Source organism: Nicotiana sylvestris, chromosome 9 (assembly GCF_000393655.2).
Source record: "Nicotiana sylvestris chromosome 9, ASM39365v2, whole genome shotgun sequence".
In the NCBI taxonomy this organism is placed as follows: domain Eukaryota; kingdom Viridiplantae; phylum Streptophyta; class Magnoliopsida; order Solanales; family Solanaceae; genus Nicotiana; species Nicotiana sylvestris.
The window spans coordinates 128,560,278-128,584,578 of NC_091065.1; the positions used below are offsets into that span (position 1 = coordinate 128,560,278).

Sequence of the window (24,301 nt, forward strand, 5' to 3'; positions counted from 1 at the left end):
GGGTCATTCCAAATTGTTGGACAACAATTCGGAAACGGCCAAACCATGCCCTAGGAGACTGTTTGAGACCATAAAGAGATCGACAAAGTCGACAGACTAATCCAGACTCCCCCTGAGCAACAAACCCTGGTGGTTGCTCCATATATACTTCTTCAACCAGTTCTCCATGAAGAAATGCATTCTTAATGTCCAACTGAAAAAGAGGCCAATGATTCATCGTTGCCAAAAAGATAAGAAGACGGACAGATTCCATCTTTGCAACTGGTGAAAAAGTATCACCATAATCAATGCCATACACTTGAGTATACCCTTTAGCAACCAGTCTTGCTTTAAGGCGATCAACTTCTCCGTTTGGACCTACCTTAACTGTAAACACCCATCGACAACCAACTGTGGTTTTCCCTTTAGGTAAAGGGACTATCTCCCAAGTACCGTTATCGTGCAAGGCAGTCATCTCTTCAATCATAGCCTGACGCCAACCTGGATGGGCCATTGCTTCTTCCACAGTCTTTGGAACCTTGACGGTGGATAAGCTAGTAATAAAGGCATGATATGAAGGTGATAAACGATGATAACTTAAAAAGGTATAAGAGGGAGTTTGATTGGCAGTAGTTCTGGTACCTTTTCGTAGAGCAATGGGGAGATCAGTAACATTTGATGAGTGCTCAACCGAAGCATGAGACATTGCTGGAGGAGGCAATGAGTCACCCGATGGGTTTTGTGTACCTGCATTAGGATCAGAAGCATCAACTGGATTAATAGGTTGAGAATTAGGTCGAGGGCGTCTAGAATAGACTTGGAGTGGTGGAGCTGGAGCTGGAGTTGAAGGCGAAAAGGTTGGAACTGGAAAAACTGTGGATATGGCCTTCTGATTTAATGAATTAGGAGAAAAATACGGGGAAGTCTCAAAAAAGGTAACATCTACTGAGATTAAGTACCTATTTTTAGATGGATCAAAGCATTTGTATCCTTTTTGTAGACGAGAGTACCCTAAAAAGACACATTTGATAGCCTTTTGCTAAAGTTTATCTTTTCCCGGGGTAAGGTCATGAACAAAACAAGTACAACCAAACACACGTGGAGGAAGTTGGAACATAGGTTGTTCGGGATAAAGGACTGAGTGTGGACTTTTGTACTGCAAAATAGAGGAGGGCATACGATTAATTAAATAACACGCAGTAATAACTGCATCACCCAAAAAACGTAAAGGAATATGATTGTGAATAAGTAATGTCCGAGCCGTTTCAATGAGATGTCTGTTCTTTCGTTCTGCAACTCCATTTTGTTGTGGAGTATGTGCACAAGAAGACAAGTGTAATATACCTTGTGATGACATGAAGGAAGAAAGAGAAGAAGAGAAGTATTCTCGGGCATTATCACTGATTAATTTCTTTATGGAAACACCAAATTGATTGCGAATCTCAGTATAAAAGTTCTGAAAAATAGAGAACAATTCAGATATGTTTTTCATTAAAAATAACCAAGTGCACCGAGAATAATCATCAATAAATGTAACAAAATAATGAAATCCTAGTGAAGAACTGAAACGACTTGGACCCCATATGTCCGAGTGAACAACTTCAAACATAGAGGATGACCTATTATTGACACGCTTTGGGAAAGAAGCACGAGTGTGTTTCCCAAGCTGACATGACTCACATTCTAACAAAGGTAAACTAGATAGGGGACCATCTTCTGCAACTTTGAAAGACTTGGATGTCCCAATTGACAATGAAGCAAATCAGAGGAAATAGCGGAAGTGAAGGCACCTGGTGGTTTTGGAATAGATAGTTTATATAGATCGTGTGACTCATGTCCTCTTCCAATCACCTGTCCCGTACTCCGGTCCTGCACAAAAACAGAATCCTCAGAGAAGATTACAAGACACTTGAGGTTCTTGGTTAATTTACTAATGGAAATAAGATTATACGGACACTCAGGTGCAAAAAGAACTGAGGTTAAAGGTAAAGAAGGTAGAGGGTGAGCTGCACCTATTCCTTTGATAGCAGTCTTTGATCCATTAGCTAAGGTAATAGTAGAAAAGACAGATGGAGAATTAAGGACAGAAAGAAAATTTTGGTTACCGGATATATGATCAGTAACCAGAGTCAAGAATCCATGGTCCAGGAAAGGAAGACTGTGCGACATAGGCAAAAGAGTTACCAGGTTGCACTGTGCAAGCTGTAGATGAGGTAGATGACTGTTGCTTTGATGCCTGGTACTGAAGATAATCATTATAATTTGTTCCAGTCAAAGTGATAGAGTGAGATGATCTATCCTTGACATCTGGTGTAGGTAGAATACCATCTCCGCTGTGAGCCACACTGATTGCATGTCGATGACGATCATTATTACGTGGAGGCTTACCATGAAGCAACCAACAAACATCACGTGTATGTCTTCCCTTATCACAGTATGTGCAATGTTTAGTGTTTTTCCCTTTTCCTTTTCTGGGTCCATTTTGAAAAGTGTTAGTTTGTACAGCCATTATAGAAGTGTCATATGAGTTTACCTCTGGTGTAGATGTGATGCGCAACAATCTGGCAGATACTTCCTCCAAGGTAGGAACGGATGCGCTAGCAAGAATCTGGTCTCGAACTGAGGAGAGATCAGATCTTAATCCAATCAAGGCTAGAACCATAAAAAATCTGTCTCTCTGTCTTTCCTGATCATCCAACTTGTCAGTAAAAGGCATAAGAGAATCAAATTGATCCTTTAAAGATTCTACCTGACCAAGATAGCTTGCCATGTCTTGTTGATTCTGTTGCAGGTGGACAATGTCTGAGACTACCTTGTAAATAAGTTGTATATCATTTGTATACAAGGTTTTGGCCTTGTTCCAAACCCTGCAACATGTCTTACATGACTGAAAAAGATTAAGTAGCTTACTGTCAAGAGAGTTCCATAGAAGACTGCATAATTGAGCATCTATTTTAACCCAAGTTGGTCTGTCAGATGCTCCAATCTCTGTATAATTCTTGATCAAGTGATCTTCATATCCTTGACCTATGAACCACAGTTGTACAGAAGCTGCCCAAGAGGTATAATTTCCACTTCCATCCAACTTAACAGTTGTAATTGTTGGAGATGGTGAAGAGGAAAAAATCGACTTTCCAGTTATTTGATTTTCAACTGCTTTATCATCTCCCATTGTTGTATTTATTACACAGGAACAACTGAAAGTGAATGAGAGTAACTACAAAAAACAAGAGAAACAGGAAGAAATAGAGAAAACTGAAGAGTCGACCAAGGAGGATCTGGTTCTTATATAGTCTTTTAATTCAAGGAAGAAAAATGAGATGGAGCAGGGACTAAAAAACCCTAGCTCTGATACCATGTGAAAGAAGAAGAGAAGAAAAATGGTGAATAGAGTGCTTGATTATTCCCTCAAGCTGTTGGGTTTAAATAACCTTTGACAGAAATACAAATAAGGAAAGACTACAATTACAAGCCTACAAAATCTCCTAATTACTTAATTATAGGGATTTGTGTGATTATAGGGATTTGTGTATCTTTTCATATTTACATAGTATCAATTCTTGCCATATTTAACAGAGGGTATAAGGCTGACTGGGGAAACAATATTGAATGTGGAATCTGACCCTTGATGGGAGATGAAGACATCCTATTAATCAAATAACAAGCTGTGAGAACTGCATCGCCCCAAAAACGCAGCGGAACACGAGACTCAATTAGAAGTGTGCGAGCAGTCTCAATAAGGTGCCTATTCTTTCTTTCTGCAACCCCATTTTGCTGAGGGGTATAAGGACAAGATGTCTGATGAATAATTCCATGAGAAGACATAAACTGCTGAAACTGAGAAGATACATATTCTAAGGCATTATCACTGCGAAAAATGCGGATAGAGACACCAAATTGGTTTTTGATTTCAGCACAAAAACTCTGGAATATAGAGAATAACTCAGAACGATCTTTCATTAAGAAAAGCCAAGTACATCTTGAGTAATCATCAATAAAGCTAACAAAATAACGAAATCCCAAGGTTGAACTGACTCTACTAGGACCCCATATATCAGAATGAACCAAGGAGAAAACAGACTCTGCATGACTCTCAACACTACGCGTAAAGGAAGCTCGGGTATGTTTCCCAAGCTGACACGACTCACAATCTAATCTAGACAAACTGGATAAACTAGGCACCATCTTTTGAAGTTTGGATAAACTCGGATGTCCTAAACGTCTGTGGATTAGATCTGGAGGATCTGTAACTAGACATGTTGTGGAAGGACTGAGCGAGTTAAGGTAGTAAAGACCTTCTGATTCACGACCTGTACCAATTGTCCGTCCCGTACTGCGGTCCTGCATAATAAAAGAATCATCAATAAAATATATACCACAATTGAGGGCACGAGTCAAACGACTAACAGAATGCAAGACTAAAAGGACAACCAGGAACATAAAGAACGGAATCTAGGGTGATAGAAGACAATGGGTTGGCTTGTCCAACTCCTTGTGCCTTAGTTTGACATCCATTGGCTAAAGTAACAGTAGGAAGAGACTGTGAATATACAATATTCGACAAAAGTGATTTATTACCAGAGATATGATCAGAAGCGCCTGAGTCCATGACCCATGGTCCAAGAGTACTAGACTGGGAAACACAAGCAAAAGAATTACCAGCAATAGGAGTGTCAGTCTGGGCAACTGAGGCTACTTGTGGAGATGTTTGCTTACTTGCTCGATACTGAAGGAGCTCATTATATTCTTCTTTAGATACAGAAAAGCCCTGGTTACCTGTAGTCTCGCTCTGAGCAACGTAGGCATTTTTGGGTGGACGGCCATTTAAGGAATAACACATTTCGCGAGTGTGTCCAAGTTTGTGACAATAAGAACACTTGGGTCTAGATATCCCAAAACGACCGCCTCCTCGTCTATTCTCCATAGCTTGAGATGCCCGAACATCCACTGTTTGGGATGCAAGAACAGAGGAATCAAGTATCTGTGATGAAATCACTGGGTGACTTGGTGCTGCAGCAAGGCGAAGTAATCGAGAGAATAATTCATCAACTGTAGGGACAGTCGGACTCGCCAAAATCTGGTCTCGTACTGAATCAAGATCATGAGGAAGTCCAGCGAGTGTAAGAACTAGAAACATTTTCTGTCGCTGCTCTTGTTGTTTTGACACACTAGCAGAAACTGGCATCAATGTCTCAAATTCCTCCATGACTGCCTGTACCTGACCCAAGTAAGTAGACATATCTAATTCTTGCTTCTTTAAGTTTGTCATCCGTGATATCACATCATAGAAGCGAGATATATCATTAGTGTATAACGTACGAGCCTTTGCCCAAACCAAATAACATGTCTGGAATGGCCGAAACAAAGGCATCAACTTAGAATCAATAGAACGCCACAAGATGCTACATAATTGAGCATCAATTTTTGCCCAAAGCGCTATCGCCTTTTCATCTCCTTCGCTAGACTGTTTAATCAGATGATCTTGCACACCTTGACCTTTACACCACAACTCGACAGATGAAGCCCAAGCTAAGTAGTTTGAACCTCCCATTAAAGGTTCCGAGGTAATCATAACATTAGAGTTTCCAGAACTCATGCTTTTAGACCCAAAAACATCAATTCCCAAAGACATCTTGTAAATTATTACCAAATAAGAGAAATAATCAACTGTAATCCACTGAAAATAGAGTAAGAAACACTGAACCAGAATAGCAAACTACTGTAGCAGTTGGAAAGTTACTGTTGCAGCCGGAAAATATTCAAAGTGGTCGGAGTGAAATAAAAACAGTAGGGGTAGGATCGGAATTACCAGAAGATCCAACTGTTCTGAAGGAACTTTTTCAAAAAATGGCCGGAAGTCCACCTTTTTTTTTGAAATCACTATTCACGCCGGAAAAATAAAAAAGTGGTCGGAATTTGGTGTAACCTGGATGGGTAGGCTCGGAATTGCAAGGGAAATAATCTGTCCTGAAGAGTCGTCGCCAAAAAATGGCCGGAAGGTGGCCCACACAACGTTGGAACTTCGCAGGAAAATTTTCTTTGGACAACTACAATACCGCCGGAGATTTTCACTGGGATTTGGTCGCCGGACAGTGACTACTCTTGTGGTAGTGTTGGATTTTGTGCACAACACTGACCGAGACAAAGCAGACGCAAAACAACTTTGAAAGTCGCCGGGAAAAAAAGGGTTCCGGTGACTGATTTTACTTCCCGGAATCGCTGGAATTTATGCACAGCGATAAATCTCTCACGATAGCTCTGATACCATGTGAGAAGGCACGGGAGAAAATATGATATATATTGATATATTGTGTGTGATGCAATACAAGAGGTGCTATTTATAGCTACTCTATACAAAGGGGATACTACTCCTATTCCAATGTGGGACAACTACATAGCTATCTCTAATAGTAATAAAAGAAGCATTGACATCTGTGTATTTCTTACATCCCTAAGCAAATGTATTTATACACTAGGTCTTATGACTATTTTAGAAAGATAAATAAATTACAATCAATTTGCAATCAATTACAATCAATCAGAATAAAATCAAATCTCAATCATAATCAAATATATCTCAATCAGAATCAAATCTTTCCTAATAATTAAGCCAATCAACACTTTTCAAGTTAGTGCAAAGATGTCACACATGCCCAACTTGCTAACCAGTGTATGAAAAGTCTGTCTGTTGAGACCCTTAGTAAACACATCAGCTAGCTGCATTTCTAATGACACATGAAACAAGCTCAAGTAACTTATTCTTTGATGAAGTATCGATCAATTTTAACATGCTTTATTCGGTCATGCTGCACTGGATTATGAACTATGCTGATGGCATCCTTGTTTTCACAATATAAGGAAAGTTTTCGCTTTCCAGACAGTCTCAATTCCTCTAGTAACTTTAGTAACTAAAGAAGTTCACAGACATCCTAGGTCATAGCTCTATATTTTGCTTCCGCACTTGATCTAGTAACTACACTTTGCTTCTTGCTTTTCCAAGTAACCAAATTCCCTCCTATGAGTGTACAGTAACCGGATGTAGATCTTCTATCATCTAAAGATCCAGCCCAATCCGCATATATAGGCTTCTACCTGAAGGTAACCATGTTTGGAGAAAAGCAGACCTTTGCCTGGAGCAAACTTAAAATACCACAAAATGTGAAAGACATCTAGCATATGAGGATCTGGGGATCATGCATGAACTGGCTCAGCAAGGTGACTGAATAGGCTATGTCAGGTCTAGTATGAGAGAGATAAATGAGTCTTTCGCCCGACCTTTAATATCTCTCCTTATCAATTGACTCTCCAACTCTTGTTTGTAATTTGTGATTACTTTCAATGAGCGATTTTGCTGGTTTGCAATTTGCTATACCCGTTTCTTTTAAGAGATCCAGAATATACTTCCATTGAGAATTAAAGATTCCTCTTTTTGATCTAGCAACCTCAATTCCCAAGAGGTACTATAATTTTCCTAGTTCCTTGATCTCAAATTCTTGTGCCAACAATTCTTCAATCGGGCCAACTCTCGTGTTGTACTTTGTCATCAACATAAATTATGAGAAGAGTGAGTTTACCCGTTTGATGTCTTATGAAGAGGATGTGATCAACATTGCTTTGTTGGTAACAGAAGGAGATCATTGCTTTGCAGAATCTGTCAAACCAAGCTTTGGGAGATTGCTTCAGTATGTACAAGGCTTTCTTCAATCTGCATACCTTTCCTTGACTTTGTGCAGTATCAAATCCAGGAGGAATCTCCATATACACCTATTCTTCTAAGTCTCCATAAAGAAATACATTCTTCACATCAAACTGTTGCAAGTCCCAATCAAGATTAGCTGCACAAGGCAAAAGAATTCTAATAGTTTTCATCTCAGCAACAGGGGCAAGTGTCTCTTGATAATCCACTCCATAAGTCTGTGTAAATTTCTTAGCCACCAATCTTGCTTTGAATCTTTCGATCGAGCCATCAGCTTTGTACTTCACAGTGAAGACCCATTTGCAGCCAACCAACTTCTTATCGAAGGGTAAAGTGACAAGTTCCCAAGTCTCATTTTTTGACAAGGCCTTCATTTCTTCAATCATAGCCTGCTTCCATTTAGGATCTGTAAAAGCTTCTCTCCAATTTTGGGGAATAGACACAGAAGAAATAGACAAAACAAAGGTTCTATAGGAAGGAGACAAAGAATTATAAGAGACAAAATTAGATAGAGGGTGTTTGGTGGTGCAAGATGTGACTCCTTTTCTATGAGCATTAAGCACATCTAACTCTTTAGGAAATGTAGATAACTCATCAGTAGAAGAAAGTACAGCTTCAGTAAATTGCATGATGGCTTTTTCTGTTCTATTTCACCTTGAGTAAGTTTTCAAATCAGGTATATCCAAACACCCAATAGTCTCCCCTTGAATTCTTTCTCCAATTTCACTTTCCCCTATGACAATGTCATCAAGAGATCCAGTAATGAAACTAGGTAGAATCACCTCTTCCTCCTTATTGCTCTCCCCCTAAAGAGGCGATGAGGTAATACTGAAATATGGTTCAGATTCTCGAAAGGTAACATCCATGCTAACAAAAGATCTCATAGAGGGAGGATGATAATAGTTATAACCTTTTTCGTGTTGGAGAATACCCAATGAAAACACACTTTATAGCTCTAGGATCAAGTTTCCCATAATTCCTAGGGTGTACAAAGCAAATACACCCAAACACCTTTGGAGGAGCAATATATTCATTCTTACCCTTTAAAGCTTTCAGAGGACTTTTAAAATTGAGGATCTAAGTGACATTCTATTGATAAGATAGGTAGTCACTAGAATAGCATCATCGCATAAAGGTTTTAGTAGATGCGTGGTGAACATAAGAGATCTTGCTACTTCTAACAAATGCCTATTTTTTCTTTCAACGACCCTATTTGTGGACTTTTTTTTTAAAGTCCCCTACCTCGTATATTAACATGAGATTCGTACATTGAAAAGGGCCATAAAACCATGACCTCCAGAAAAAGAAATTACAAAAGTGGTTATTGTTGGTCTTAACCTTTTACAGCATGGTACATAGCACTGCCCCATTTTTGTGGACTATTGTAAGGACAATTAGTCTAATAGACTATCCCATTGGACTCCAAATAAGCACCAAATACTTTAATCTGCCCAGATCCTTAGTCTGAAAGTGTTGATAGAGATGTTGCTTCAATTTACTAATGCCATCCTGATCATTGCCGGTAATAACAATATCGTCAACATAAACGACCAGATAAATACAGAGATTTGAAGTAGAATGTCGATGAAAAACAGAGTGATCAGCTTCACTACGAGTCATGCCAAACTCCTGAATAACTGTGTTGAACTTACCAACCCAGGCTCGAGGAGACTACTTCAAACCATAGAGGGACCGGCGCAACCGATAGACAAGGCCACTAGAGTCCCCCTGAGCAACAAAACCAGGTGGTTGCTCCATATAAACCTCATCCTCAAGGTCACCGTGAAGAAAAACATTCTTAATGTCCAACTGATAGAGGGGCCAATGACGAACTGCAGCCATGGATAGAAAAAAGGCGAACTGATGCCACAGGAGAGAAGGTATCACTATAATTGGTGGACTAAGTGGACTAAGTGGTGACACTGGAGCTATAGTTGGTGGAACTGGACTAGGTGGTGGTATTGGAGCTATAGTTGGTGGAACTGGACTAGGTGGTGGCACTGGACTCGGTGGTGACACTGGAGCTATAGGTGGTGGAGCTGTAACTGGAGCTGTAGATGGTGAAGCTATAGAGGAAGATGAATGGGAGATAGGGACTGAATCTCCAAAAGAAGGAACAAGTAGCACCTCAGAAATATCTAAGTGATTAACTGGACCTGTGAAGTATGATTGGGTTTCAAAGAAGGTAACATCAGCAGGCATAAGAAATCACTGAAGGTCAGGAGAATAACATCGATATCCCTTTTGCGTTCTCGGGTAACCTAGAAATATGCACTTAAGAGCATGAAGAGCTAACTTATCTTTTCCTGGAGTAAGGTCATGAACAAAGCACGTACTCCCACAGACACGGGGTGGAAGAGAGAACAAAGGTAAGTGGGGAAACAGGATAGAAAATGGAACTTGATTTTGGATAGCTGAAGATGGCATACGATTAATAAGATAACAAGATGTAAGAACTGCATCCCCCCAAAACCGCAGCGGAACATGAGATTGTATGAGTAGGGTACGAGCAGTTTCAATAAGATATCTATTCTTTCTTTCAGCTACCCCATTTTGTTGGGATGTGTACGGACAAGATGTTTGATGAATAATCCCATGGGAGTTCATAAACTGCTGAAATGGGGAAGACCAATACTCTAGGGCATTATCACTACGAAATATGCGGATAGAAACCCCAAATTGATTTTGAATTTCAGCATGAAAGGTCTGGAAAATAGAAAACAACTCAGATCGATTTTTCATCAAAAATATCCAAGTGCACCTGGAATAATCATCAATGAAACTGACAAAGTAGCGGAATCCTAAGGTAGAACTAACCCGACTAGGACCCCAAACATCTGAATGGACTAAAGTAAATGGTGACTCTGCTCGATTGTCAAGATGCCGCGAGAAATGGGAGCAGGTATGCTTACCGAGCTGACACGACTCACACTCTAGAGTGGACAAGTGAGATAAGCCAGGTACTATTTTCTGAAGTTTTGACAAACTGGGATGTCCTAACCGTTTATGTAATAAATCTGGTGAATCAGTAACGAGAGAAGTTATTAGAGGAAGACAAGATGCGAGTCCATGTGATTTTGCAAGGATAAGGTAATAAAGTCCATCAGATTCACGTCCGGTACCAATGATCCGCCCTGTACTGCGTTCCTGTATAAAAACAAGGTCATCAAGAAATAAAACAGCATATTTAAGTGATTTGGCTAAGCGACTAACGGCTATGAGATTAAAAGGACTACCAGGAACATAAAGAACTGAGTCTAAAGGTAAGGAAGGAAGTGAACTTGCTTGACCTATTGCAAATGCCATGGCTTGAGACCCATTGGCCATTGTGATTGTTGGAGGAGATTGGGAATATGAAATACTAGTGAAAAGAGATTTGTTACCAGAAATATGATCAGATACACCTGAATCAATGACCCAAGACTTAGAAGTTAAAGATTGGGAGACACAAGGCACGTTACTATCTGTTGGAACAACTGAGGCTAATCCTGAAGATGTCTGTTTATGTGCTTTGTACTGAAGGAACTCAATATAATCTGGTAAAGAAACCATCTGGATTGGATTCAACGAATTGGATCCGACGGATTGTGAGTTAAAGGCTTCTGATACGAATGCCATTATAATGTTGCACCGAAAAAGCAGAAATTTTCTAGAAATTACTGTTCACGTCGGAAAAATCACTGTAGCTCGCCGGAAAATTCCAAAGTTGTCGGAATCTGTCGGAAATAGTACCAATGGACTCGGAATTGCTGTGCGACCAGGCTGTCCTGAAGAAGCTCGGCCAAAAAATGGCAGGAAGAAGCCTCACGCGCCGGCGCGTGAGGTCGGAGACTTGCCGGAAAATATTCTCCCGGCGGCGCGTGAGGGCGCGTGGAAGGGTTTCTGTCGGAGAAATTTTTAGGGTTTGGTCGCCGGAAGATGATCTATCTCGTGGTGGTGTTAGTTTTTTGCACAACACCAATGGATATGGACTTTTTCTGCGGACAATACTGTTTTGCTGGAAAAAGGCTATATTTTTTTTCTTTCTTTCCGGAGTCGCTAGAATTTATGCACATCGATAAATATCTCACGAGTGCTCTGATACCATGTGAGAATGCACGAGAGAAAAATCTTATTGATTAAAAATGGCAATGATACAATGAGCCCTATATATACAATACATGTCCTACTCTTAATACATATGGGATTAGAGTTATTTACTACTATTTATACAATGAAACTAACATCAACAAATTTAATTTCTTTCGGAGCACAAAGATTGCTTATATCGCTTACCAACTGAGTGGAACTCATATATGTGCGCGCGCATTCATGCTTATTTGTCAAAATACATCTATTAATTTTACCCTTCTAAGTTATAATTTCGAAACTATGGTGTTATAATTTCGAAACTATGGTGTGACAAGATTGAACTTTCTTTCTTGACATCCAAACAAGTAACAACATGGCAATCTCTCATAGTATTGCCTCAATGAAATGAGAGTTCAAATTTCATTACTGTTCTCATTCAAAAGCTTTCTTTTGGTTCTGCTTCTGATCTGTCTTTCGGTTTGCAGTGAGGTTGATGAATTGCAAGGTGAATTGGGAAAACATGTGAACTTTAACCAAGCTGCATTTGATTTTGTAAGAGGATCCTACATTTTTTCTTTAACAAGGTTTAAATTTTCCTCCTTGACATATAGAAATCCCAAGCTGGAAAATTATTTGCAGATATAGAGGGCAGGGAAGATAAAATCAATTGAGATACTGAACTCTTTGTTTATGCTGTTGTCTAACCGGTACTTTAACAGGTGGAGACCATGTCAACTGAAGCTGATAAAGTAAACAGGGCATCACAAGACCCGCTAGAAGGTGGAAAATCCAAATATCAAGAAGTTGTCGAAACTGATTGGGCCTCCATTTCGCAGCATAAAGATATCATGAAACAGTTGGTTGAAGCAAGATCCTCGATGGAAGCAATGGAACAGGAACAAGTTAAGCTAATAGAAGAGCTAGAATTCACAAGGGAAGAAAATCAAAGGCTGTCTAAGCAGCTGCGTGAAACTGAAAGGGCTGGGATACAACACAGGCCTAAACCTGATAACCATGAGTCAAGAGGCTCTGTTTTTGAAAATCAGGACAGTAATGGAGACCTCTGCATGGTGGCTTTGCAAGCTAAGTTGGAGAAAATGTCCAAGGACCTTGGGGAGGCTCGCTTGCTTAATAGCCAAGGTCTGGAAGATCATGCATTAAAGTTGTCAGAGGAACACCAAACTGAGTTAGTGCGTGAGGAAGTTGAAGCAGAAACAACTAAAGCGATTCTTCATATGCAGGTAGAGATTGTTGCAATGAAGTCCGAACTACAGGAGAAATTATGCTTAATGGCTGATGAAAACATGAGTTTAAAGAACTATCTGGCAGCTAAAGAGGAAGAAATAGAGGTGCTGTGCATGGAATGGGAAAGAGCAACTTTGGAGCTAACATCCTTTCTAGTAGATGGTTCTAAGTCCCTGCGAGATGCTTCCTCCCACATAGAACATATAGCTTGCTCATTTCCTGACATCAATGCTTGCATTGGTGAACATGTTGAGAGAGCTGCTAAAATTTGTGTTGAGAAGGAAGAAACCATTCTTTTGTTAAGAAGGAGTTTAGAAGAAGCACAACGGGGCATATTGCAAATGGATGGGAAATTGAATTCTCTGAAAGGTGCAACAATGACTTTTACTCAAGCTCAGCAGTTAGACAATGAGTCAAGCGACAAGGAAGCATTCCAGCTAGTTTCTTCTTTAGATGATCAAATCAGTAGGTTGGAATCTTTAGAAAAACATCTGCTGCACAAGGGGAACCACACCGCTGAAGTTCATGCTGCTTCATTTTCTGCAAATGATGGATCTGATAGTCTTGACAGAAACCTCACAAAAGGAGACAGTTCAAGTGAAAGTGTATTAGCATTGATAGCTAATGAAAATAATATTGAGTTGGCAAGGTTAAAGCTACTGGAGGTGGAGAATGCTGTAAATGCTCTTTGCTTTGATGCACAAAACTATCTGTCAGGCCTCCAATCAGACGACTATAAAATGATTTGCTTGTTCAAGGAGTTCAATCAAGAATTTCTAGATCTTATCCATCAGATGAGGAATAAGTTCTATGATCTAATGGAAAATGGTAGTTCTCAGTACCATGCAGTTGGATTTCCATCAAGTGATACCAGTAAGCTTCATGACCATAACAAACAGCAGAAACTGCTGCATCAGATTAGGTATGAACTTGTTGAAACAAACGAGAAACTGAATCAAATCACAGAAAATCTTAGCAGGATTTTAAATTTGCATCTATGCCCTGATACAACTGAGGATCCAAGTGAATCAGATGGATGGACAACTGACTGTTTGGCTTCATGTTCTAATCTTTCAACTGAAAGTGTTGCTTCAGGAAAAAGGTCAAATACATCTCCCCACAGTGGTAATTCACAAAGCATACCGAAGAATTTGAATCTAGAAGGCACAACACTACTGCATTTGAGGAGGAATTTTAAAATGGCATATGGTGCTTTTGCCAAAGTAAATGCTCAGTTTTATTCCGTTTTCAATGAGAAAGAAGAGGGTTCACCCCCAGTGATGTATCTCTCTGATTCAGCTGAACTTGCAAAACTGAATGACCAGCAGCCAATCAAGAATCAACAAAATGAAATAATTCAGGGTCATAAAATGATGATGCATGGAGCTGAATTTAGCTGCAACTACAGGAGAGAGGTAATACAGATGTCAAATAGTTTTTCAATAAACTTAAATTGAATTCTGAAACTTAGCATCCTTTTATGCTTAGGTAAGAAAAGAGGTCAAATTGTTGTGGTTTTATCTTTGTATTACTAGATAAAGTAGTTCCCTGCTCTCATAAGTTCTGAAAATTCACTATTGTTTTCTTGGGGGTCATTCTGAGCTTGCAGGAAGAAGCTGGTGACGAAATCACTGAAGAGAAAAACTTCTTTAAGAAGTTTGAGCAAGCCTTCTCAACCATCAAAGAAGTAGATTACACGTTAAATACTCTGGTTAAAGTGAATGAAAATGAAAAAAAGTTGACTTCTATGTTGAGACAAGCAGAAGAGGAATTACTGGAGCAGAAAGCAAGCCTGGTTGAAGATGTCAAACAACTTAAGTCCTCCATTCGACAGAGAGATGAAGAAATAGGAATATTACAGGATGAGGCCTGTTGCAGCTTGCAAGAAATTTCAAATACAATGTCCTTGCTTGAAGGGTCTTTCTTGGATATGCAAAAAGATGTGGAGGAATTTTTGAAAACATTGTTTGCTGATGCTTTTAGAATGGCAGAAGAGACACTGAACCTCATTGGCAACTCAAATTTATTACTGGAAGGTATTGTTTTTGACACTATGAAGAATGGTATATCCTCTTCTGTGCTATACCGTTGCGAAGCTATAGATTCTATACATGACTTGGGGAGAAGTTGCGGAAGTTGTAATATTGGCATGATAATGGATAAAGAAGAACTGGATGGAATGACAAGCTTTGGACAAATGGAGGATAAAGAGTTGGGTTTAGACCAGATCAACAGCAAAAATGAAAACTTGGAGCTTAGAAAAGAATTGGAACGAAAAGAAGCTTTGCTGAAAGGTTTGCTATTTGACATTAGCTTATTGCAAGAATCAGCTTCTAGCAGAAAGGATATCACGGATGAAGTTGACAAGTTAATTGCAGCTTTGGATCAAGCTCAAAATGAGTTATCTACTAAAGAACATCAACTAGATGAAATGCTCATTCAGCACAGAACTCTTGAAAATCGGCTGAAAGAGATGGATAGTGATCTATTTGCCTCAAAATCTGATCATGAAGGGACTAGAAGAGAATTGGATACTTTCTCAAATCAAAACTCTGAGTTGAGAGCTCTTTTAGATGATCTTTGTATGAAGAAGTCTCAAACAGAGGATGAGTTGGAAGAACAAAGGGAGATTGTGAAAAGCCTAGAAAATGAAATTCTTTGGCTGACCTCCTCTGCAGAGAAACAACTGATACCATCGATGACAGATAAAGATACAGAAGATGATCTCAAGAGGGTTACTGGAGAAAAGAATCAGCTTCTTGAACAACTCCGGTTCCTGCAAGACAGGCTTGATATGGCATGTTCACTAGCTGATGAGAACGAAGCTATTGCTGTACAAGCTCGCCAGGTTTGTATTTTCTGAAGAATATTTAACTAGTTAAACTTTGATGGACATGTCCTGCACTGATGACTTACTTCTTAATTTACCAGGCATCAGAAGCCAGTAAAATGTATGCTGAACAAAAAGATGAGGAGGTTAAGATTTTAGAACACTCAGTTGAGGAACTTGACGGCACCATAAATGTACTGGAGAATAAGGTAAGCCTTTCCACATTTTAATTATGTTCAGACTTGAAAATGCTAACTGTTCATTGGCCCCTGACAAAATCAGGAGTAGTACAACTTTTTAATTCAAGTTGAGCTCTCCTTTAAATGTGGAATGACCTTTTAAAATAAAACAAACAATATAACATGCAAGCTTTATTCTTTTGGTTTGATGTTAAGAAATTCAAGTCCTTTATTTTATCCCCTTTTTGAGGTACATGAAATGGAAGAAGAGGTAGAAAGAGATCGCCTGATTAGAGATTCATTAGAACTGGAACTTCAAGCGCTAAGAAAAAGATTATTAATGGTTGAGAACTCTCGAAGTATGGACATGAAGAGCTTAGGTGAACTATCCACAAAGGATCAATTTTCGAGGTCAGAAAGTTCATGTGGTTTAATTGCATACAGGATGATTTGATACATAACCATGATATGGTATATGATGTGACATTGATCAAGAAACTATATGGCAGGTTCGTGGAGCCTACTGAGTTTTATTACCGAATAGGAGATCTGGAAGAAGAAAAAGCAGAGCTAACTAAAGAGGTAGGTTCTTGTGTCACAGGTTGATATCTTTCATTATAAGACTTTTTGTCCAGCCATATTTTCCACATAATATTTAGCTTTGGTTTATATGTTGTAGATAAAACAATACAAGGAATACATTTCAGAAATCTTGTTGCACGCCCAAGCCCAAGCATCACAGTATCAACAAAAGGTATTGTAAAGCATAGCAAGTCCATATAACCTATAGTTGTGAGCAAGTAAATAACAAAATCAAGCAGCAAAACCTCTGTATCTCTAATTCGTTTCTCAGGACGAGATTTCAAAATCCACATTTTAGGCCTAGTGCTAGGGAATCCACTGAATTTACTTCAGGCGTTAAAATTAATTCTGCAAAGTGAAACTTGTGCTGTGGCCGAGGCCCGAGGGTCTATCGTAAACAGCCTCTCTACGCCCCAGGATAGAGGTAAGGTCTGCGTACACACTACCCTTCCCAGACCCCACTCGTGGGATTATACTGGGTGGTTGTTGTTGGTTTGTTGAAACTTATGCTGTGAGTTTCTTCTTATGGAAAATCTTTGAATATTGCCCAGACTAGACTTAAAAATTTCTTTGAACTCACAGCTTTTTATGGGAAAGGAATTTATAATTACAATTGGAAAGGAAAAACCATTTACAATCTTCTAATGTAAGTTCCACGCTAGAGACTGCACAGTCCACTTGGAGCTGTAGCCAAATCTCTGTGCCGTAGTTTTCTTTATGGTGATATCATGCTTATAAATAAGAGACAGTTATCAGCTCTCATTCGCCATTTGTGATATCAGTACAAGGAGTTGGAGGCAGTGCTGCATGGACTTGAAACTCACTCATTAAACACACTAAATGGAGGACCAACTTCAGATAAGACAGAGAAGTGCTCAAGCTCAACCAGGACAAGAGGTTCAAGCTCACCTTTCAGATGCATTTCCAGTTTGGTTCAGCAGATGAATAGTGAGAAAGACCAGGAACTGTCAGCAGCTAAATTTCGCATAGAAGAGCTAGAGGTGTTACTGGCTCAAAAACAGAAGGAGGTATGTACTTTTAGATAATAAAGTTTTTCATGCAGGAGTCATATTTTAGACATGGTAGCTGCAGAAAGCTAATGCCTTTGCTCGTGGGGTGGTTCCTAAATATGATACTTAGCAACTTTTGGGATGTTGTAAATATAGTAATCCACATCAAATCTCATCAGTAACACTATGTAAAGTGTTCTCATTTCCCTAAGCCTTGGTATGCAAAGTTACTTGGTACTTGTACTGGTGGGAGGTAGCAAGAAGCAGATGGATTCCTAAGGTGCATCAAGACTAGACCAGACACGACCGTTAATGAAAAAGAACTGCCATTTTACTGCCTAAGCTCTACAAAAAAAATGGGGAATTCTGTTACTGTACATATTTTATATGTTGCTCCTCCTTAATAGGAGTTAAGGGTGGCAACCGCGGGCCAAACGGGCTTCTGGGCCTAAACGGGCCTGAACCGGTTAGAACCGTGTACGTGGGCCTGGTCCGAGCTTCTGGGACGATTCTTCACTTTAGGACCGCTAGGCCCGGGACTGTTTGGGACCGGGACCAGACCGGTCCTTGGCGGGCCCAAACGGTCCCAAAGGTCAAAATTCAAAAAAAAATAAAATTTTCCGTTAGGCTTTGAAAAATCTGGCCGTTGGCCTTTAAAAAATAGCCGTTGGCTATTTCCAAAATAGTCATTTAACCCGCCCAACTTTGTTTTAACCCTAAACTTTTTATAATTACACTTTTTCCTTATTTTCAACTATAAATACCCCCTCATTCTTTTATTTTTCTTACAAAATGATCAATCTATCACAATCTCTCTCTAATTTTCTTCTATAATTGCTACTATTGCTTACTTTATTGTTACAATTTGTGAAAACTTTTTGAAGTTGGTGAATTGAAGTTTTCAAGTCTTCAACAATAATCAATTTTCAACAAGTTGTTCGTCAATTCGGTAAACTCGTTCCAACTCTTAAGTTTTAATATTATAGTTTTATCTGTTTTATTTATTTTCTATTGCTTAATTAATTAAGATGGCTTCCTTAAAAAAACCTTTTGGTAAAATAAGGAAAAATCCAAGAGTGGCGAATCTAGTGGTCAATCTATTCTTCCTCCACTGCCCCCGTGTACTCGATCCAAACCCCATATCCGTCCTACATCTGTTATTTTTGATAGCGATAATAGTTTATTACAATTTACTGAGAGTCAATTTTGCCATAATGTTGGAGTTGGTGAACAGTTAGACCATGAATTAATGAATGTTCTTTATTCTAATCCAACTATTGATGAAAATGGCGCGGAGGAAATAGATTTTGATGAAGCTCAACTGGATGACGATACACCCACTAGTCCTGCTCCTGAAGTTAACCCAACTAGTGATAATCCAAATGATGCCCCGTCTGATACTCCTGTTACTGCCCCTACTTTTTCTAGACAACGTACCAAACTGACAGAAACACCTCTTGTTTGACCATTTTTTATTCAACTAATTCCAGAAAATAAGGCTAAGTGTAAAACTTGTGGCAAGGAAGCTTACGAAGAAATGCTAGCGGAACTTGCGGAGGATTCTGCTTCGCCCGGAAGCGGTGATGACCAAGCTTCTTTTCCGCCACCACCAATGGAAATTCCTCCGGACCTTAATGGATTTATGAAGTTTGTAAGAGATACCATGTAACTTGTATGAACAAAAATTAGTACTCCCTCCGTTTCAGTTTATGTGAACCTATTTCCTTTTTGGTCTGTTCCAAAAAAAATGACCCCTTTCTAAATTTGGAAATAATTTAGCTTAAACTTCCAATTCTACCTTTAATGGAAAGCTTTTATAACCACACAAATACTCTGGACCCCTTTTTGACTTGTTTAGGACCACAAATTCTAAAAGTCTTCATTTTTTCTTAAACTCCGTACCCAGTCAAACAGGTTCACATAAATTGGAACGGAGGGAGTATGTATTATGTAACTTGTATTTTGGCACATCTTGATTAGTTTCTTTTTCTTCTCAATGGTGGTATTAGCACCGTGTTGAGCTCATTCCATAGGGGGAGGAAGACTAAGAAAGATATTGCCATATTTTTTTTTAATGCTATAATAAAATTATAATGCATTGCTTTGAATATCTCTTATTGATGTTCCACATAGCATCTTCGTCCTTTTATTTTACTTTTGTGATATTTTTAAATTGTTGATTTATTTGTTACATTTATTTTTAGTTGCGTCATTGTTCCAAGATCAAAGATAAGCATGGTCATGTTAAACGCCATATATTTTCACTGCAAAGAAGCTTAGATATTTTTTTTCATGTTTTAATTGTGATTTCTCATGTTAAAGATATTTCTCCATCTTCTAGAATGTGCATGCTTGTTTGGAGTTGTAAAGCAAGTACATAACTCATATAGCGAATTTCCACTAAAGAGTTGAAGATTTCTATAAATCAAGGTTCTTGCTTTATTGAGTTGACTAAATATGATTAAGAAACTTGCATTTTTCCTTTTATCGACTTTAATTTTATAACTCACATATTTTTAAAACTATTTTATATTGGTACCCAATAATGTGAGGTATAAGCACAACGCGCGTGCCTAGAAACTAATAATAATATAAAAGTAGCAGGAGATCTTTGAAACTTGGAAGTGCAGAAGATGAACAGATAGTTATAGCACTGTTGAGACAATAACCAAGAGTAACTTTGTTGGTTTTCTGAAATGAGAAGTAGATGCAATTGCATATTTGCCACTTAAGTCATGTACACCCGTGATTTGGTCTTAAATTGTGCTACCTATTGAGATTGCTTCAGTTCATGGAATTGAACAAGGTTGTGATAGATTGCCTCTATTAGATCTTTGCTAATATACTTCACAAGTTCTTAAATATATATCAATAGCCTTTACTCCTATTAAGGGTGGCAAGTGGGACGGTCCCGGGCTTAAGTGGGTTGGTCCAAACGGTCCCGGTCCCGGTCCTGGGCTGGTCCCAAATTAAACGGGCCAAACGGTCCCAGTCCCGGTGGTCTTTTTGTAGTAACCGGCCCAGGATCAGGCCCACGAACTAATGGTCCCGGGCTAAACGGTCCCGACCTGCGAGCTAAGTGGACCCTAGTGGGCCTAATGGGCCCAACGGATACCTTTTTTTTAATAAAATTTTTATGGAAATTAGAGAAAAAAAAGATGTTAATAAAAATATCTAAGGCAATTCCTTGTAAATTTTATTATAGAATTATGACCTCAATTTCTTAATTCAAATTTAAAGACAAAAATATTGTACATCAAAGATTGATATCAAGTAAAAACAAACAAAAGACATAAGCCAAGAGTGGTTCGCAAAAGAGGAAAAAGGAAAGTAAGGACAAAAAACAGAAAAAACAACTTTGCTGTTACACAAATTGAATCCATGAGATCTCAACATAAGAATATTTTTGTCAAAAGAAATAAAAAGGAAACTACTAATAAGTGATAAAAACATCAAGCATAAGCATTAAATTATCTTTCTTCAATACCATGCTTCCGAAATGTACATGGCATAGCATGTCTAATTTCCCACGCTATGATACTGGATGTATTATAGAAAGTTCTTCATCTAGAAATGTCATTGCAAAACTAATGGCAGTGAATGAATTCTCAGGAAAGGGGATTATAAAGCCACAAAAGTTAATCCAAACAATTATTTGACTTTTTATCTCCCATTCATTCCAAATGTAACCTCCGCCCATTCAGTTGTCCTATATTTCCTTGTATTAAAGATGGAACTTTTAACTGCCACATTAATATTTCATGATCTTTAGTTGTGAATTCACACATTCTTTTTTGGACAAAGAACACCATACACATTGAACATATTTTTAATGCCAACATAAGTTTTCCTACCACTCCAAGCTAGACTTTATAATCCAACATCAGATATTTGAAATTAAAAAGTTTGTATAGAGGAATAGAAAGGAGGGAGAAAGAGGTGTAAAACATTTAATGAGAGATATATTAGAGGGTAAATTAAGAGGGTGATATGGTCATTCAATTTCTGAAGGATATTTTAATAGAATAACTTCAACTAAAACTCCTCGCATTTACAATATAGTATGATTTGATATGATTACTCTTTCTGCACATATTTATGACTGTATATGTTGTCAGATTTGTATGCTGAACAGTAGACTGGCTGCAACAGAAAACATGACACATGATGTAATTCGGGATTTGCTTGGTGTCAAGCTGGACATGACTAGTTATGCAGTAAGTTCCCAACTAATACCTCTTTATTTTCTTGTGTATTTCTGCTTCTGAGTTTTTAAGGACCTTTTTTCTGTATGTTCTAGAATTTGATAAAGCAGTATCAACTGCAAAAATTTGTGGAGGAGGCTCAACAACAATCAGAAGAGCGCATGGCAATGGTATGCTTAATAGGAAACAAATACTTATTTTCATTGTGAGCCTTAAACAAATACTTATTTTCATTGTGAGCCTTACACTGGTTTATGTTATTACAGGAGAGACAACTTTCAGATCTAAGGAGACAAATTGATGATCTAGTTGAAGAAAGAGAGAGGTAAGTTACTTTTTGTCTTCCTCATTCTTAAATTTAACCGGTACTGAGTAGACAAGGAATGATATGTCATATTAGTAATATGATTGGCAGTGGAGTGTCTTATTGAATGAGAGGCCAATCAATTAAATGGTGTTTCTCTTGGAGTTACTCAAATTATCATTCAAGTTCTTCCAGAAAGTGCGTAGGATTGATAAATCTTCTAGTATTTGAGAATAACCAGTATAATCTTCTACTTAGATTCTGGTTGTAGGATGTTGTATGATGGGTTCTGACTATTTACCAATTTTTAGATACATTTTGGAAGTGAAAAATAGTGAGGCAGACGTGTTATCATCCCAGATGTGCATAGAACAGTTACGAGAACGTGATCAGTTGCTGACTGCTCAAAATGAAATGCTGAAAGTATGAACTTTTCTTCTCTGGCCCATATTAGGAGATAAATGTTATACTGGTGAATTAGTTAATAATGATATTGCTGTTCCTTTTCCCACCGTGTTCACAGATGGATAGGACCAACTTACAGAGAAAAATTGTGGAACTGGATGATATGGTAAAAAGGCTCTTGGGAAGACAGACTCAAATGGGCGCCTTGGCAAGATTGAAAGAAATTGATCTTAGCCAAAGGCTGGGTCGTCCTCAGAAGTTGGTTTTAGGAGCAAGGGACAAACTTTCTCTGGCTCGTGAGGCTGATGACCTTGGTACACGTGACAACCTGAATAGTTGTGGTAAGGAAACAAAATTCAGGTGAGCTCAATATAGGTCTGGCATGCGGGAGTCTCTGCAATACAGCTCCTATGTATTACAAGGATAAACAACTGCCAAACAAAGAGAGCAATTATCAATCATAGGCCGTCTGCTCAGAATCAAGTTTCATAAGTTCACGAAAGCAAATATCACTAATAGAAATTCAGAGCTGCAGATAATGGTTTAATGTGCATATAATTGTTAGTATTATTTTGTTGGAAGGTAATTATCAGCTGTATCATATACTATATGTATTTTTTCTTAGGTTGGGTGATGTTGGCTTCTTGAGTGACTTTGAGTCCGTAGGAAAGTGGTGACCAACCTCCTTCCTGAACAACCGGAATTGGGACACAGCGTGTGGTTATTGTCATAGCACAAATTCTAATTGTTGTAATTATGTCTGTAATTACATATCAAAAGCAATCTATGATGATACGAACTGCTTCAGAATTGAAGTGTAATTGGTGTATATTAATTGGTGTGTTTACTACATACGACCAGATCCCCGTCATTATTTTACAGCATTTTGTACCCTTTTTTTTGGTTTTATAAATAATAAAAGTATTGTCCAACTCTATAAGCTACTGAATCCGTTACATGCGTGAATTTGAAAAGAAGCACATGAACTACGCAGAGGAGTATCCCTTGGACGAAACCAGAAGTATCTGGAGCATATGCAGGCCCTCATTCACCACACATTCGCAAAAGGTGTTACAGCTAGTTGCCGACCATCAGGCAATGACAGCTGAGGGGGACTGCGCTATAATTGATTATCCAACTGAACCTAAGGTGCTGCATTTTCCGAGCGAGTAAAAGAGCAGCACGTCCTCAATACGCTATTGAGAGTGGCCCGATGTGACTAAAGAATATTTGCGTAAATCCCTGAAATAACTATTGCTGTTTGGATTTCTGCGGACTTATAATATCAATGTAATGATGATCGATCGTTTTGAGTTTTAGCATTTTGTTCGGTGGTTTGAGACTTTGAGCAGCTTCATAAGATGTACCATGACTTGCGTGTATGGTTAGTTTTGATGTTCGAGGGATTCAAGACTGTTTGGTAGAGTAATTCTTAATTTGGAAGCTTTAAGTTGACAGAATTTATCAAGGTTTGACTTTTAAGTAAACAATCTCAGAAACGAGATTTCAAGGATTCGATAGATTCGTATGGTGTTTTTAGATTTGGGTGTGTTCAGATTTGGATTTAGATGTTCCTAGAAGGTTTTGGTTCTATTTGGCAAAAGTTGGCAATTTGAAGAATTTGAGAGCTTTTGACTTTGGTGTTATTGAACTCATGATGGTAGGTGTCACGGGCCCGTCCTCCGTCCGCCGAGAGCGCGGCCCGCGCGGCAGCCAAGTTACGCCCCAACTTGACTTCAGCCTGTCCAACACCTTGCTAATTTTTCAGCAAGCCTTTTTGCATAGACGACTTTGA

General features: G+C 38.7%; 1 protein-coding gene across 1 annotated transcript in view; it reads left to right on the forward strand.

The window, feature by feature from the left end:
• Positions 1 to 23,358, forward strand: part of LOC104222389 (kinesin-like protein KIN-12C) — a 46,712-nt gene extending 23,354 nt beyond the window's left edge. Inside the window, exons 18-30 of the mRNA XM_070155802.1 lie at positions 12,232 to 12,298; positions 12,466 to 14,406; positions 14,601 to 15,839; positions 15,923 to 16,030; positions 16,251 to 16,411; positions 16,510 to 16,582; positions 16,680 to 16,754; positions 17,365 to 17,610; positions 21,711 to 21,809; positions 21,893 to 21,967; positions 22,064 to 22,122; positions 22,413 to 22,524; positions 22,625 to 23,358. Of these exons, the coding sequence (XP_070011903.1) occupies positions 12,232 to 12,298; positions 12,466 to 14,406; positions 14,601 to 15,839; positions 15,923 to 16,030; positions 16,251 to 16,411; positions 16,510 to 16,582; positions 16,680 to 16,754; positions 17,365 to 17,610; positions 21,711 to 21,809; positions 21,893 to 21,967; positions 22,064 to 22,122; positions 22,413 to 22,524; positions 22,625 to 22,870 (4,501 nt within the window). The 3' untranslated portion in view covers positions 22,871 to 23,358. The remainder of the gene's footprint in view (positions 1 to 12,231; positions 12,299 to 12,465; positions 14,407 to 14,600; positions 15,840 to 15,922; positions 16,031 to 16,250; positions 16,412 to 16,509; positions 16,583 to 16,679; positions 16,755 to 17,364; positions 17,611 to 21,710; positions 21,810 to 21,892; positions 21,968 to 22,063; positions 22,123 to 22,412; positions 22,525 to 22,624) is intronic.
• The last annotated feature ends 943 nt before the right edge of the window (positions 23,359 to 24,301 follow it).